Raw genomic sequence first — 18,122 nt, forward strand, 5'->3', positions numbered from 1 at the left:
ATAATTAGTGAACGGAGAAATATTTTATATACCTAATATAAAATTTATTATGTTACGTATTTATTATTAACCACACACAGCACCAGTATTTAGATCAAATAAATCGATAGATATGTATAAGTAGCAATAACAACATATTAATATAAACGCGTGTAAAAAATAAAATATTGGACGTAATGTTACGACGAAAGTAAAGTATACAAAATAATAATAATAATAGTATTAATAATTACATGAATTCTGGAAACAAGTCGAAACATGTTAGTCCCCCATCGTGTCGTCGGCTTTACTTTGTAGATGGCAGTTCCAACTACTGCGCAGGTGCCTCTCTTCAGTTTCTTTCTAAGAACGATTGTAAATATGTTTTATTATGTATATGTCTATTTATTTTTTATTCATATTCATATGTATATATAAAATATATATATTTATATACATATTTATAACAAAAAAAAAATTTAAGAGAAACATTACTCTAGAGGCACGACGGACAGTGTGTCGCGGGGTCCGGGGAGGGCGATATAGTACCCCGTCCCTCGCCCCGTACATCCACACCACCACATCGTACGTTTCCCCCCACCAGTAAACTACCGGTATACACTATAAAAGGAACGCATTTGTATCAGACGATTTTACACACGGAACGACACGCGCGCGCAACGCTATCGTTCGGAACGTTCGAAATCGTAAAGAAGTGAAGAAGAAATAATAATAATCGCAACGACTACATCATCATGACCGGTCGCGGTAAAGGAGGAAAGGGTCTGGGAAAAGGTGGAGCCAAGCGACACAGGAAAGTACTCCGTGATAACATCCAGGGTATCACCAAACCGGCCATACGTCGTCTGGCACGCAGAGGCGGCGTCAAACGTATCTCCGGTCTGATATACGAAGAGACCAGAGGCGTTCTCAAAGTATTCCTAGAGAACGTCATCCGCGACGCCGTCACGTACACCGAGCACGCGAAGAGGAAGACCGTCACAGCCATGGACGTCGTGTACGCCCTGAAGCGACAGGGACGCACCCTATACGGTTTCGGCGGTTAAACGTTCGGCGTGTCTATACGTATATAACCGGCTCCCGACTACGTGATATAAAGCAGAAGAGGAACAACAACAACACCAACACCAACACCAACACCAACACCAACACCGACACCGACAACATCATCATGACGATATCATCTCATCGTCACGAATAATAAAGTGAAGAAATGTCGTCTTGTCAATATATATACATGTGTGTATATATATATATATATATACGTCTCGCGTGTGACTGAGTGACCGATCGAGCGAGTGCCTGTGCCTGTGCCGATTCTTCTCCGCCCGACTGGAATATAAATTTTCTCTTCTCGCTTTATATCATGTGTCATCGGAAATATTTTTGTTTTTTAAAAAAAAGGCCCTTTTCAGGGCCGCATATGTATCCGTTAAAATATATTATTCACAATAGTGAATATCGAATACGAGTTTCAACGACGGAATAATATAAAATGGATGATAGGTATAGGTGGTGCCGAACTCCACCTATCTAGTTGGATTTCAAATTCAACTTACTAAAATCTACTCTCACGACGACAAACACAGTAAACGAACACATTATTAACTCTCATATTATAACACTAATAAATACATATATTTTATTATTGTTATTATTATTATTATTATTATATGAATTTATATTTATCTACTAATCGCCAACTCATACAAGGTATATCTTAAGGGGGTATATTATTTAATTATGTAATTACTTAATTAATTATTTGATTATGTTATTATTCTACGAATTTATATACATAATATATATACACTCGTATATAGGTGCATACTTTTATTATAATTCTTCTCTGAATACAATTCATATTTTCTTATCCCTCCGAATATATGTAATATGTATCGATGTATTTATTATGTATATCAAACGGACATCCCACCGATGTACCTATATAAATATTATTATTATTAATTAATTTAACATTTTAAATAAATTGAGGTGATCGATGATACTACCACAACCACACTAACAACAACAACAACTACTACTACTACTACAACCATCGTCATTTCGATAATCGTATCATCATAATATTCATCTTCTATTATACAATCAATTATATAATAAAATTAACGTCCTGTTATTATTATTATCTAATAATAATATTAAAACGACGACGACGACGACGACGACCACTACGAAGACGACGACGATGATGATGCATTCATTCGCCTTTGCTTCTCGCCATACTCTAGCCTCCTAGTGTGTGTTTTACGAGACCAGACTTCGATGCCGCATAAACCGTTCATAAATCATAACAGACGATGATTATGTTATCAGGGTATTGGAGTGATGTCTTCGTTTTCAATTAATCGATATTACATTAGATTATAAGGTATTCTAAATGAGAAAAATAACTTTTAAACGAGACCTTAGGTACGTCCCGAATGATATATCGAATTCAAACGTCTATTAATCTATGCTATCTACGTTAATTATGTAATTCATTGTTGATATTGAGAGTCAGGTTTAAGATTAATCATATTGCATCTTTGAATTTAAATAAACATATATATTATATTAAATAAAACGTATAAAACGGATGGATGTTAGTGAAAAGTTAGAAGTGTTCGTACGTGAAAATGTTTAGCGACAACGCGGTTCTCCTTACGGTATATTCGACGTTCATGAATCCACTAGCGACCTCTGCGGCGAAACGAGTTCGTATATCTTCTCTCGCTCATTATTACGTATAATAAAAGTCGTCGTCACGCGTCCACTTTCGTGTTCGTATAAAAATAAAATAACATTTTTATTTTATTTTCTTTTTGCTTTTCGTTTTGTCTGTCTGTCTGTCTGTCTGTCTGTCAGTCAGTCTTATTGTTAGTTGTGTTCCGTAAACTGTGTGTGTGTTCGTTTTAAAAAGAAGTAAAATGGCAGATACCGCAGTAGCATCCGAAACTCCAGCTCCGGCTACACCGGCGAAGAAACCGAAAGCGGCAGCGGCCGCAGCGGCCGCCGCCGCCGCCGCAGCGGCTGGATCGAAGAAACCTAAGGCTAAACCTACGCATCCTAAAACCGCTGAAATGGTCAACAACGCCATTAAAGAGTTGAAGGAGCGCAGCGGTTCATCGTTACAGGCCATCAAGAAATACATCGCCGCTCAATACAAAGTCGATACAGAGAAATTGGCACCGTTCATAAGAAAATATCTTAAGAGCGCCGTCGAATCCGGTGCCCTAATACAGACAAAGGGAAAGGGTGCTTCTGGTTCTTTCAAATTGGAATCTAAATCATCGGCAGCAAAGAAACCCTCATCGTCGGGAGGTGGCGGTAAGGCCAGCGGCGGTGGTCCCGCCGGAGGCGGTAGGGCTGCAGCATCTTCGGCATCGGCTAAATCTAAGAAAGCCGCCGCCACGGCATCGGCAGTGGCCGCGAAGGGAGGTAAGAAAGGCGGTACCGCAGCTTCGTCCGCTGCGTCTTCACCATCTAAAGCTAAAGCATCGGCGGCGGCGGCTAGGGATAAGAAAGCGGCCGCAGCCGCAGCCGCGGCTGCCAAAAAGAAGCCAGCTGCTGCTAAGAAAGGTTCCGCATCCGCCAACGCCTCTGCCGCATCCTCAGCGGCAGCGTCTAAGGCCAAAGGAGCAGCATCCAAGGCCAAGAAGAGCGCCAAACCTCCCACTAAGAAACCAAAAGCCCCGAAACCGAAGAAAGCAGCCGCCGGTACCCCGAAATCGAAACCCGCAGCTAAGAAAGCAGCAGCAGCGAAAAAGTAATAATTTTTTTTTTAATATTACTTTATCTATCGCGTAAATCAGCGACGGCGGCGGCAGCATCGGCACCGTGAGTTTGAGCGTCATCTTCGATTCCGTTCAATGATGATGATGATGATGATGATGATGATGTTGATACGCGGGACCCGGGGGTTGTTGTTGTTGTTGTTGATATTAGTGTGTTTGTATATTTGAATATCAAAGTCGTCGTATAGAATTACGATAGAATCGAAAATTATTATTATATTGATATAATAATAATAATAATAACGATCATCATAACAACTTGATTCAATTGGAAATTGTCAAGCCGAATGTACATAGGTTATTAATTATGTTCAGTTTTTGTGTGTGAAACATTCTTAAATATCATCGATATCACACACACACACGCCCACGCACACACACACCGACGGCATCGCACTGTCTCTCCGTGCCCCCATACACTACAACGTTCGAAGAATCGACGAGAGTGACGTTCATCTTACTAGCACACGTCGCAGATACGAAAGAAAGCAAAAGAAAAATAAATAAAAAGCCCTTTTCAGGGCTAACATATGTTTCATTATGAACCCAATGGTGTGTTCTCGTTTTCCAACTGACAAAGATCGTCTTAAAATAATATACAGATAGATAGATATACATATAGATAGATATACAGATAGATAGATAGATAGATAGATTAGATATGTATAATCAGAAATAATAGTATGTACGAAAATAGCGTACAATTCAATAATAATAATTTATAATCTGAGAATAACGTCAGTATTAAACATACTCATTCGTGTTATAATAAATATGATGATATATTATGAAAAATATTAGTTACATTGCAATAATAATAATAATAATAATAATGAAAACATAATTATAATAATCTCATAACTATCATCATCATCACTATGTAAGCTCCCTATCACTTGCAATATTTTTCTTTTACCTCAGTTTAGTTTTGGAAACCCCTCCCCACTCCACGTCTACTTTAGCTCGTTATTCGTCTATATCCCCACCAGTACGTGTAGAAGTATAAAACGATCGAGGCGACCTACAAAATTTTTATATATACGTCGACTCTCTGTCCGTCGTGTGTATAATAATAATAGGTGTTTCGTTCGTTCGTTCGTTCGTTATATTTTTTCGACTAAACCGTTAATAACATTCTATATTAACAACAATGTCTGGACGTGGTAAAGGTGGCAAAGTTAAGGGAAAGGCAAAGTCTCGTTCTAACCGTGCGGGTCTACAGTTTCCTGTGGGTCGTATACACAGATTGTTGAGAAAAGGTAACTACGCGGAGCGCGTCGGTGCCGGTGCTCCCGTTTATCTCGCTGCCGTTATGGAATATCTTGCAGCTGAAGTTCTCGAGTTGGCCGGTAACGCTGCCAGAGACAACAAGAAGACCAGAATCATACCTAGACATCTTCAGCTAGCCATAAGGAACGACGAAGAGTTGAACAAGCTTCTATCGGGTGTGACGATAGCTCAGGGAGGTGTACTACCAAACATCCAGGCCGTATTACTGCCAAAGAAAACGGAGAAGAAGGCCTAAATGACAGCCAGCCCCCCTCACATTAACCATCGTCGTCAACATCATCGGACAGCGCACCATCGTGTCATCACTATATACAGACAGATACAGAATCATACAGAGATGTATGAAAAAATAATAACAACAACAACAACAACAACATCTTCATTACTCGCACTAACCGACTCATTCTTCTTGTGAAGTAATAGTGCATGTCAGTATTTTTATATTACTGATAATATAGAGAGAGAGTGAGAAGTGTTTCTTATAGGGAATGGGGATGATGTGATGTTTGTTTATTTATTTTATTTTTTTTTTTGTATGTATATAGTCATACATCCAAATGATGTTTTAAAAGGCCCTTTTCAGGGCCACAAAATAAATCGTTGTTTAACGTATATGTATTTTATATATATATACGAACAGTTCCAACGATACGAGACGTCGTCAATTATAAAAAATATATTTATTATCGTTTTACGTATTCATATAATTAAGAAATTGCCTACGCTCAGTATATAATTATATATGACTTTATGAAAAACAAATTAAATAACAAAGAATAATCTACTTTTGTAAGCCGATGATCTGCTTAATGCGATTATTATTATTATTATTATTACTAAATTTAAAATTTAACAAAAAGATCACAAAGCATTTAATAAAACCGAAAACTAATTTGTGTTAATTACATTTTAATTAATAAGAATATATATGTATATAATAAATTAAATAATAATAGGAAACACCGATATTCGCATACTGACTGAACTATTTTTGAGATATTGTTATTATAAAACTTATAACTTACATTGTGTCATTTATATTTTGGCAACATGGTTATTTTTGATATTGTTATTATTTTATTTTTTCATGACTCTCCTACCGCCGACGAAGAAACTAGGAATTCGCCCAGCCCCCCCCCCCCCCCCAACGTATAATTCACTTCGGACCCCATCGTCGAAACCGCTTCCCATTGGTCGGCGGGGACGAGCGTGCTCGATACACACGTATCGGCTTGAACATAAAAATAATAAATAGTAGCAAATTTCTGTGAAATTTTTTGAACACAAGCGTCTTGTACTTCGTACCGCGCGCACTGCTGGAATCACTTCGCATCGATAATTATATCGTAAGATTATTCGGTTGTTGTTGTTGTTGTTGTCGTCGTTATTATAATTGAAGATGCCGCCTAAAACGAGCGGTAAGGCAGCCAAGAAATCCGGCAAAGCCCAAAAGAACATCTCCAAATCGGACAAGAAGAAGAAGAAGCACAAGAGGAAGGAGAGCTACGCTATTTACATCTACAAAGTTCTGAAGCAGGTGCATCCCGACACCGGTATCTCAAGTAAGGCCATGTCTATCATGAACTCCTTCGTGAACGATATATTCGAACGCATCGCCGCCGAAGCATCACGTCTCGCGCACTACAACAAGAGATCCACCATTACATCGAGGGAGGTTCAGACGTCCGTGAGACTGTTGCTGCCCGGCGAGTTGGCCAAGCACGCCGTCAGTGAAGGGACCAAAGCCGTCACTAAGTACACCAGTTCCAAGTGAAATGTTTCGTTATTAAATAACGAAAAAAAAAAAACGTTATAACATCATCATAAAACAACACTTATAATAATTATCACCTATCATATAGGAGGTGTATATGTGATTTTATAAGATTATAAAAAAAGGCCCTTTTCAGGGCCACAAAATGATTCCCATAAAATAATAATAATAATTATATTATTATTAATATAAGTTTCAACACATCGAACGATCATCCAGCTCGATATTATTCTTTCAATACATTAAAATATAGTTAGTTGCTTAATATATATCATTATAATATATTGTATGTATTAAAGAACTGATCGTCGACTTACGATATGTATGTATATGATAAAATCTGTATAACTATAATATCAATATGGATACGTAGAAGATATTCTAGAATATAGATATAATTGAATAGAGTAATGAGTTGATCGTGTCGTTTTTAAAAATTCTATATAATTTGTGTGTATATATATATATACTTAAGACGATCAAAATTATTACAAAACGACAACTACTATACTACTCATAATGCTAATTACGAAGACGACGGTGTCGATTTAGTGACTAGAAGCCGAAACCCGAACGCCTCGAACGATCCCCGCCGACCGCCTCCGGAGTACGTATATAAGAGCCCGTCGGTTTTAAAACGGCTGTCATTATAGTTCGATCGTCGCTGTAGTGCACAACTGTCCGTCGTTTCGCCGTTCCGTGTAGAATTTACCGATAGATTAGTAGTAGTAGTAGTAGTTTTATTATTATTACTACTTTTTATTAATAATGGCTCGTACTAAACAAACCGCTCGTAAATCAACCGGTGGTAAGGCACCACGTAAACAGCTAGCCACGAAGGCCGCCCGTAAGAGCGCACCGGCAACCGGAGGAGTGAAGAAGCCTCATCGTTACAGACCCGGTACTGTGGCACTTCGTGAGATCCGTCGCTACCAGAAGAGCACGGAACTTCTCATCCGCAAGCTACCCTTCCAACGTCTAGTACGTGAGATAGCTCAAGATTTCAAGACCGATCTGCGTTTCCAGAGCTCTGCGGTGATGGCTCTGCAGGAGGCTAGCGAGGCGTATCTCGTAGGTCTCTTCGAAGACACGAACCTTTGCGCTATTCACGCTAAACGCGTCACTATTATGCCTAAGGACATCCAGCTAGCAAGAAGGATTCGCGGCGAACGTGCCTAAACGTAGAAGTGTCAATGGTGTTGTTTTTTTATATGTGTATGTACCTAAATAGTTGTGTGTGTGTGTTGTTATAATACTGGAAATTGTATATATATATATATATATATATATATATATATATATACATACACACACATATATTTATAGTTCATCCTACGTATATAAACAACACAACAACGAATATAAAAAAAGGCCCTTTTCAGGGCCGCATATATATCTGAATTAATAAAATAACGTTTCATACGACCGATAACGTCTAAACAACAATATTATGCCTATCTTTGAACAATAATAATATATAATTAGTGAACGGAGAAATATTTTATATACCTAATATAAAATTTATTATGTTACGTATTTATTATTAACCACACACAGCACCAGTATTTAGATCAAATAAATCGATAGATATGTATAAGTAGCAATAACAACATATTAATATAATACGCGTGTAAAAAAATAAAATATTGGACGTAATGTTACGACGAAAGTAAAGTATACAAAATAATAATAATAATAGTATTAATAATTACATGAATTCTGGAAACAAGTCGAAACATGTTAGTCCCCCATCGTGTCGTCGGCTTTACTTTGTAGATGGCAGTTCCAACTACTGCGCAGGTGCCTCTCTTCAGTTTCTTTCTAAGAACGATTGTAAATATGTTTTATTATGTATATGTCTATTTATTTTTTATTCATATTCATATGTATATATAAAATATATATATTTATATACATATTTATAACAAAAAAAAAATTTAAGAGAAACATTACTCTAGAGGCACGACGGACAGTGTGTCGCGGGGTCCGGGGAGGGCGATATAGTACCCCGTCCCTCGCCCCGTACATCCACACCACCACATCGTACGTTTCCCCCCACCAGTAAACTACCGGTATACACTATAAAAGGAACGCATTTGTATCAGACGATTTTACACACGGAACGACACGCGCGCGCAACGCTATCGTTCGGAACGTTCGAAATCGTAAAGAAGTGAAGAAGAAATAATAATAATCGCAACGACTACATCATCATGACCGGTCGCGGTAAAGGAGGAAAGGGTCTGGGAAAAGGTGGAGCCAAGCGACACAGGAAAGTACTCCGTGATAACATCCAGGGTATCACCAAACCGGCCATACGTCGTCTGGCACGCAGAGGCGGCGTCAAACGTATCTCCGGTCTGATATACGAAGAGACCAGAGGCGTTCTCAAAGTATTCCTAGAGAACGTCATCCGCGACGCCGTCACGTACACCGAGCACGCGAAGAGGAAGACCGTCACAGCCATGGACGTCGTGTACGCCCTGAAGCGACAGGGACGCACCCTATACGGTTTCGGCGGTTAAACGTTCGGCGTGTCTATACGTATATAACCGGCTCCCGACTACGTGATATAAAGCAGAAGAGGAACAACAACAACACCAACACCAACACCAACACCAACACCAACACCGACACCGACAACATCATCATGACGATATCATCTCATCGTCACGAATAATAAAGTGAAGAAATGTCGTCTTGTCAATATATATACATGTGTGTATATATATATATATATATACGTCTCGCGTGTGACTGAGTGACCGATCGAGCGAGTGCCTGTGCCTGTGCCGATTCTTCTCCGCCCGACTGCCCGACTCCCGACTCCGACTCCGAGTTTAATATACGTAATTTTAGGTAACTGCCTTTTATATGATACCACACATCTGATCTCTCACCCAGTCATCTTAATCGACCAATCTGGGAGTGGACTATCGGCCAATCGGAAACGTTGACCTTGAAGCAATTCCTCGTCTGTGATTGGTGCTCGTTATTTTATCAAAATTTTAATTATGACAATAATCAGTGTATCTTGGATGTGTCGAAGTGAAAGAAGTCTTCGCTTTTAAAAGTGACTAAGGAATTTGTTTTAAAATTGTGTATATAGAGTTTGTGGTCATACAATTAAAGGAAAAAGAAATGCATTTTTTTTTGTTTCGAATAACATATTTTAATCTGAAAATCGCAGTTAGAACTTCCTGAAATAAATAGGTATTGTAAATTTTATCTGTAAGCTAATAACTTTATTTGTTGAGTCGCTACCGCCCTCTATCAGGAATAAAAAGAGATATTTTAAAAAAGTTTCCTACTCATATATATAGGATAACAATTAAAAGGAAACTATAGAATTTCAATTTATTTAATTAGAGTCGTGAATTATGTTCAAAGATTTGCTTTTTTGAACAATAGACCACGAATGTACCCTTTAAAATGTAAAAGTATAATAGTGACGTCTATCTGTACAAGTTATTACTTAAATATTTCATTTCCACCGCGGATCTGTGAAAGAATGACTAAGTGCCTTTAATAGATAAATTATAACTAAATTTAATATATTGATCAGAAAAACAACGGACTCTTATGTAGCTAGGTATTATTGAGTAAGATATATTATGTGCTTGTTCCACCGCAGAGGTCGCTAGTGGAAGCGTGAACGACGGATGTGCCGTAAGGAGAGCCTCTAGGCAATTACCATGATTTTCTTCACTGGAAAGTGCTGATCACGGGCTTAGAAAATGTCGCAGTTCTGATTTGAATACAGAAAATGTAAATCAAATATTTTGTTATTAATTGTAACGCTAGATGGCGCGATCAAAATGTTTGACGACTATCAAAGCTTCTATGGGGCCATCCATTAATCACGTGACGTATTTTTTAGCTTTCGTCCTCCCTCCCCCTTTGTGATACATAGTGAGGTTTAAGACTACCCCCACCTCGCTTCCTATATCACGTGTTTTTCGTATTATAGAAAATTAAAGACTACAATAATTATTATTATAACGTTTAAATGTAGACAGATTTAATGTGAAGTATCCTCAGACCACGTGTCAGAATTTCTTCTACACTAACAACTGGATATAAAGCATCTTGCAAGTCAAATGGCACAGTGCTTTGTTGAATATCAACATCCGTTTCGTCAAGCCACTCGACGTCATCGTTTTCACGCACTACGCAGAGAATGTCTCTCGACCTATCGTTTAATCGTCGCGTGAGGATGTGGGTAGGACGAATATTGTACACCTAACTATTATAGCGTGGGGCCTAAAAGACGAACATCGCTTTTCGGTTCAGCGTCCCGAAAAAATAAATACACGTGGTATATTATTACAACCCCCCCACCCCTTTGATATTTTGTGATTTTAAATATACACCCCCCCCCCTTTCAAACCTCACGTGGTTAATGGATGGCCGCTATAAAGAGAGTACATTTTAGATTATATTAAGCGAAAGAAAAATACCTTTTCCGTCTCTCATTTACCGTTGTATCGACTTTGGTCTATTTGTAAGTAAAGGTTTATATTATGACCAAAGGAGATATTAATTTTAAACTTCTCCTATGTTTAAATAACTAACCTAATTCTAATTGATTATAATAAACCTTTAAAATACATTGATTATAATAAGAAGCCCGTCGCAACAGCTGTGTTTTCTGCCAAGTAAGACAGACTACAGATGGCGCTGGTGACTCTTTACCGTATCCATTTTGAAATAACACATTATTCATTTTTCTTTGAATAATAGAAAAAAAAACATGTACTATAAAAAAAATTAAAATGTCATAGGTTTATTGGTATACATATAAAAATTACATACATATCATTACGAACCCTTGACAGACGTTATTGAATCGTTAAGAATGTTATTCTCATTGATACATATGTGTTTGTTATTTTTTGTTTACTTTAATCATTAATATTTTAATGTTTGTTACGTACGCGCAACATATTTAAAAAAAAAAGGTGTGTGTGCGATTCACACACGATAGAAGTGAAATCTGATATGATAGAAGTAAAATCGAGAAAAGAATGAGATGAATATATTTTATTTTAAAACTAAATTATTATTATTTTTTTAATATCATTTTAATTTTCAATTTTCTTACAATTTATTGTACAATTCAAAAATATTCATACGTCTTAAAATTGTTTTTGTTTCCTATAAATCTAAATGATAAATCATTTTGTTAATTTAAGAATTATTAAATATAAGTTTAAATTAAATTATTTTTTTTTAAATATTTTAAATCATGAATTATAAATTAAGTATAAGTTTTTAAATTAAATTATTAAATTTTAAAGTTTTTCCAACTAAATTATTATTAAATTTAAAATTTTTTTTTTAATTATTTAAAATGAAATGATGAAAGTTAGTATTAATTATTGGTACTTACAATCATTATTTAATAAATTATATCCCGTTGGAACACTATTTTGTTGCTGAGAGTGGTCTAAAACAGAATAAAATAAATAAGATTATACACGTGGTGTATTGAGGTTATATATATATAATCCATGATCAGTACAAAATAAAAATCAAATTTATCGATTGAAAAACATTGAAATATTATTTTATACTTAAAACAGGATTAAAAAACATTTAAACTCACCATTTATTACATCAGTCACATTTACACTTATATTTGAACATCTATTTTGATTGTTCAATAATTGGTTTTTACGCGCACGAAACTCGCGACTACGTTACGAAGTGAACAAAGAGGATATATTTCTGTCTCATTCTTTGCCGGCTTCATTCTACACATTTTCGTATTTGTGTCTCTTACCTGTCGTTTTTTCCGTTGCATCAGGTTTGAAATCACAACGATTCTAAAGAAGTTTCACTTTATAAATAAATGAACGTCGCCGGGGAAACAACGTTCTATGGATAAAATGTATTCCGTGTGACGTTGCTGACTCTCCCCGATGTTGGGTTAGCAATGCCATTCCATTGCTACGCTAAAATCGGGGCAATCTTGTGGTATTAGGTTCAAGTTATAAGTTTTAATAGTAATCACGTTTGCTGCAGAGTAACCGAAACGTCGGGAGTATGTAGTTTTTTTAAAATTGAAAAATAAGCGTAGTAATCCGAAAGATATTAGTTTCATTTAAATGAATAGTCGCGAAAGTCTTAGAATTTATTATATAAATTTTAATATTATTTTTTATTAAAACATACATATAAGTAAGTTTTGTAGGTGTCCTGGAACTTTGGTTGGCCCCCTACATGTATTTTTTGCTTTCGTTTGACCACAGATCGCTCGGATCTTTTAGTATTGAGGTCAAACTCTAGGCATATTTTCTTTTTATTAACTCCAAGAGCCATTGCTTCTAGAGTGCTTTACAATCGAAATTAATTCAGTTTAAAAAAGTCTTTTTCCCTTCGCGTACAAGCTTACTACTCATCATTTAGTCAGTAAAAGTTCTACAGTTGTTTTTTTGTGCTCATAGAGACGAATGATGCATAAATAATCTGAAGTAATTCCGTTTCTGTGTGTTATGGGTCCCAATCAACGGATGTTTATCTTTCAAAAGCATTTCAGCTTCCACTCAACAACACAACAGAAAATCATATCCCTTGTTGTATTCAATTCCAACACACCCTGTTCACATAAAAGTTTATTTCCTAATCGATTCTCTGTACTGAACGCATTTCTACTTTTCATTATCGAAACTTAATAAGAAATAAGATATCGATATTTGATACACACCAAATAAACGATACATAAAATATTATCACAATAACGCAAATCAAAAAGGATCAATTTATGAGATGAGGATGCATCTTAGGTTACGTTCCTAATACTTTTGCTCCCTAAGCGTTTAGTAATCACATTTATACATCGTGCGAAAGTATGACTCACCTGCACTGATTCCTAATGTAGGGAATGTAAAATAAAACACACATTTAAATGCACTTCATGAAGGCTTTAGTTTTGTTATGAAAATAAAAAACGTTTATAGATGAAGACCGACTGTGTTTGATGACTGCAAGCTCTGACTGCACTGAACTGAGAATATAAGCTACGCCGTCTCCGAGCTCGTTAAGTCGCATCTGTGAGTCGGAGAGTCTTTGTCTTTATCTAAGTTGTATAAAACACGAAGCCAATACAATGGAAGGGCAATAAAAATAGACGAGGCAACGATTTCCGAGGTGTCCGTTACTTGGTGCGTGGCTGTTTAAGTTGAAATATTCCATTCAAAAACGTTTATTCTGTGTCGGAAGATCCATACTGTTCGTAGACCACTTAAAGGAAAACCCCTATTTATTTTAACAATAATAAAGAGGAACAAAGCTTAAACGATATCTTTCGTTCGGATAAAATGTAAAATAATTAGGCGTCTGGTTCTAGTGTACTTCATATTTATATGTACATGAATAGCGAATATTGTAAACCACTTTCATATATTTCATTGTTAGGAAATTCTCTAAAAACAAATAAAATATATTTAGAATACTAAGCTAGTCAAGACTAGATGGCGCCACCAAGCACCATGACGAATGAGTCATTGTTTATTACTTTGTAGAAACCGTAACATTAAAGCTTCTTAACAACAGATGGCGGTGTTAGCAGAAAGCTTTCCTTTCGTTTGTTAACATCATTAGTGACAACATAGTAAAATCGACATCGAAACCTTCAATAAGATTTTATGTAAATACCAGTCTACACTTTAAGCTTTTCGTAATACATTTAACGCTATAAACCATAATGATACCTGTCTCCACTCTCCAGACGCACAGAGTAAATTAAACTACCCGCATGCTAAAACATAAAAAATAGCGATGCATATTCTCTTTTATAGTAAATTAAATACAAACGAAATTAATATTATAATGAGTCGGAACTACATTTAAAATGTCAAACAATCTTTCTCATTAAAATTTATATATAATTAAAAATGACGTAAAACAAATTTTTACTTGTCAATTTAAAACGTCCTGTAAAGTCTGATATGCACTACACTAATGTATGGCTCTCGGTATACGTTATATAAATTAATAAAAGCCATAGTAATACTAGTATTTTTTTTTGTAACTTTTTGTTAAATTTGTTAGTTATTATTTTTTAACGATATTTTTACTTTTTTCTTATTCTCTTTCCAACATCAATATATTTCGTTTCGTTTTCGTGACTAATTTGAATAAAATCAGATGAATAATGAGATCTAAGATTTTCGCGAGTATTCATTTAAATGAAACTAGTATTACGCGGATTTACTACGCGGATTTTATTATTTAAAAACTACATAATCCCGACGTTTCGGTTACTTTGCAGCAACCGTGATCACGGGCAGACGAGGTGTTCCCGAATAATACTAGTTTCATTTATATTAGTAAGAAGTCCGTTTAAAATAATAAGTTTTTTATTACTTTATAAAGTTACGTATCCAAACACATCCATACTACATCAATCGTGTGTAACTGTCCTAACATCCTCAGTGTTGCCAACCTTACTGCTTCCTGTCAGTTAGTCTTTAAATCAAAGCGGTTCGTGTTCCTCCTCAGTCCTTCATCTGGTCTCAGTCAGCTGCAATCTTCCTCGTGTCTCTGGCGTCTTCTTCAGTCGTCTGTTTTATTTCACGGTGAGTTCTTTACACGTCTCATTATAACGTGATATACTTGACATTAATTTCCACTTCGTACAGTTGTTACTTGACTTAAGACACAGTTTAATAACGTCGGCATTATTACACCTACGAGAGGGTAGGAACTTAAATTATATATAATTATTTTCTGAGCGCTATATTGGGCGTTGGCTTTTCAATATTAAATTTAGACCACACCCTTAAATAGGTACTCTCTATTATATGAGCAATAATTGATTAGGAGGTGGGTAGTCTTTGTATGAAATAGTATTTCTTGTAACGTTCCAGGACTCGTGAGAATATATTATTCAAGATGAGGGCAGAAGCTGTTTGTGGAGCGTCTGTTAGGACGTGGTCAGCGGACGAGAGGGAACCTTCTATGAAGGGAAGTGTATGTAGCTGATCCACGCTAGTAGTGTGACGGTATGTACTGTTGAATATTTAACATTATTCCGTTGTTATTTAGAGTCGGATAGAACATTTTATACTAATAAAATTAAAAATGTTGAACTACAATCAAGTTTAGAATTCATTTACATTGTTAATAATTTAAATTTTAATTAACTACGTTCTAAACAAAGTGGATAAGACATATGAATTCGCACCTACCCGACTATAATACGAAAATCCCTACTTTGAAGGAATTTTCTAACCACTGTATAGTTTGTGTAAGTGGTAAAGCGTTGCCAGCTCGTTTTCTAAAGCAAACTTAAAAAGACTAGAATAATGTCGGTAATTCTGAAAAATATATATATAAGTTCGAAGCATACACTTGTACTTGGCCAAGTAGAGCACTGATTCGTTTATTTACTATTTTAGTTATTATTTTGTACGAACACGTAATTGGACGCCTGACTTATGATACGCATGAACTTGTTTCACCGCAGAGGTCGCTAGTGGTTCATGAACGTCGAATATACCGTAAGGAGAGCCGCGTTGTCGCTTAACATTGTCACGTACGAACACTTCTAACTTTTCACTACCATCAGTTTTATTATTAGTCAGTAGTTCTACAAGTGGGAGTAGTAATTATTACTTGTTAGGAAATAAATTGACATTTTATAAAATGTATTTCAGTCACACTTTCCACTTATAATTATATAATTTTATTTTTCTAACAATAGTTTGCACTTTTAATAATTATGAAATAAACAAATTCCCGTAGTAATAACCAACACATATATTGACAATAATAAATAAGTGTTTAGTTGACTTGTATTTACTTAATGGTCTGGTGTTTAGTTAGAAATAAATAATGTATGAACTGGCGTTGGTCATACAAAGGAAGGAATAACTGTGACTGTGACTAACCGACAGTCGAATGTTGACTCAGTACTGGAGTAGAATAAAGACGATGTTATATTCAAGAGAAGGTTGTTTCGAACAATAGTTTTGTATCACGTGATGTTAATTGTAATTTAATATTATTTATTAGTCGGTTGTCAAATACAACATGTTACTGAGTTACGTCTGCATTATTTTTAGTAAATCGTCTAAAGAAATGTCACTTGCTAAGTTTTGCAGTGTGCTTGAAATCAACTTTTTCGATTGTCATAAAATTTGAAAATCAAGTAAATTTCGGTGCTCGATTTTTCCTTTTCATCTCTTTACTTGTCATACAAAAGTTATTTACGAATCTTTCACTAAGTGAGGCAACAATATGATATTTAGTTATTAAAAATCAAAACAATACGACAAGAAAGATGAAATAAAAATGAAATCCGGGGTAATTCAAGTTATCTTGTGACATATTAAATCTTATTTATAATATTATTATGTTGTTTTTAGTGAGCAATGTGATGAGATATATGTTCAAAACGTACTTATTAAAGATAACGAACGTTTTGCGATCCTATTAAAAACTATTTTATTAAAATCAATCCAAACTTATTTAAAAACAAAATATTCAATTAATTTACAATAACATTAAATAAGAATAACGCGTTTAGAAGATACGAAGTACCAAAGTGAATAATTAAAGTTAGTCTCAATAGTTTGACCTAATTAGTTATTAAGTTATTTAACTCATACATTTAACTGACTCATAGTGAGATGCAGACGACTCGTATAAGTAAAACATTGAATAAGTTTTACCTATTCCTTATTTATATTACATTATCTTAGAATACATCCGTTACTTAGTTCAAGAGAAGACATTCCTTAATGTGTTTAAAATAAAAATTACTCGCAGAATTCAATGTTCAAGAACGTAAAGAGAACAGTGATCTGACAATGAGATATAAGATTTTCGCGAGTGTTATTCATTTAAATGAAACTAAAGTTATCGGTTATACTACGCGGATTTTATTATTTTAAAAATCTGATCTGATTCCATGGAGATTAAATATGAGAAACATGTACACCGTGCGAAAGTATGACTCACCTGAACTGATTCCTATTGTAGGGAATGTAAAATAAAACACACATTTAAATGCACTTCATGAAGGCTTTAGTTTTGTTATGAAAATAAAAAACGTTTATAGATGAAGACCGACTGTGTTTGATGACTGCAAGCTCTGACTGCACTGAACTGAGAATATAAGATACGCCGTCTCCGAGCTCGTTAAGTCGCATCTGTGAGTCGGAGAGTCTTTGTCTTTATCTAAGTTGTATGAAACACGAAGCCAATACAATGGAAGGGCAATAAAAATAGACGAGGCAACGATTTCCGAGGTG

The 18,122-nt window shown here is 35.6% G+C and overlaps 4 protein-coding genes across 4 annotated transcripts; all 4 read left to right on the forward strand.

The window, feature by feature from the left end:
- The first annotated feature begins 632 nt into the window (after positions 1-632).
- On the forward strand, positions 633-10,007 carry LOC133320571 (uncharacterized). Its single transcript, XM_061529239.1, has 4 exons — positions 633-1,032; positions 2,618-2,633; positions 7,626-7,965; positions 9,066-10,007. Exons 1-4 carry the CDS (start codon positions 735-737, stop codon positions 9,384-9,386), a joined length of 975 nt encoding a protein of 324 aa, XP_061385223.1. The 5' UTR covers positions 633-734; the 3' UTR covers positions 9,387-10,007.
- Positions 2,851-4,326, forward strand: LOC116777901 (histone H1B-like). Its single transcript, XM_032671694.2, has one exon. The coding sequence runs from the start codon at positions 2,931-2,933 to the stop codon at positions 3,771-3,773; it is 843 nt and encodes a 280-aa protein (XP_032527585.1). The 5' UTR covers positions 2,851-2,930; the 3' UTR covers positions 3,774-4,326.
- Positions 4,832-5,733, forward strand: LOC133320569 (histone H2A). Its single transcript, XM_061529238.1, has one exon. The coding sequence runs from the start codon at positions 4,948-4,950 to the stop codon at positions 5,320-5,322; it is 375 nt and encodes a 124-aa protein (XP_061385222.1). The 5' UTR covers positions 4,832-4,947; the 3' UTR covers positions 5,323-5,733.
- LOC133320568 (histone H2B) lies at positions 6,354-6,970 on the forward strand. The gene has a single exon (XM_061529237.1). It carries the CDS (start codon positions 6,487-6,489, stop codon positions 6,859-6,861), a length of 375 nt encoding a protein of 124 aa, XP_061385221.1. The 5' UTR covers positions 6,354-6,486; the 3' UTR covers positions 6,862-6,970.
- Positions 10,008-18,122: the final 8,115 nt, after the last annotated feature.

The sequence above is a fragment of the Danaus plexippus genome, assembly GCF_018135715.1.
Source record: "Danaus plexippus chromosome 29 unlocalized genomic scaffold, MEX_DaPlex mxdp_37, whole genome shotgun sequence".
Lineage (NCBI taxonomy): Eukaryota > Metazoa > Arthropoda > Insecta > Lepidoptera > Nymphalidae > Danaus > Danaus plexippus.

Coding starts and splice junctions, on each gene's coding strand:
- LOC133320571 (XM_061529239.1), top strand. CDS start 735: ATGACCGGTCGCGGTAAAGGAGGAAAGGGTCTGGGAAAAGGTGGAGCC. Junction 7,966..9,065: donor AAGACACGAACCTTTGCGCT/ATTCACGCTAAA, acceptor AATCGCAACGAC/TACATCATCATGACCGGTCG.
- LOC116777901 (XM_032671694.2), top strand. CDS start 2,931: ATGGCAGATACCGCAGTAGCATCCGAAACTCCAGCTCCGGCTACACCG.
- LOC133320569 (XM_061529238.1), top strand. CDS start 4,948: ATGTCTGGACGTGGTAAAGGTGGCAAAGTTAAGGGAAAGGCAAAGTCT.
- LOC133320568 (XM_061529237.1), top strand. CDS start 6,487: ATGCCGCCTAAAACGAGCGGTAAGGCAGCCAAGAAATCCGGCAAAGCC.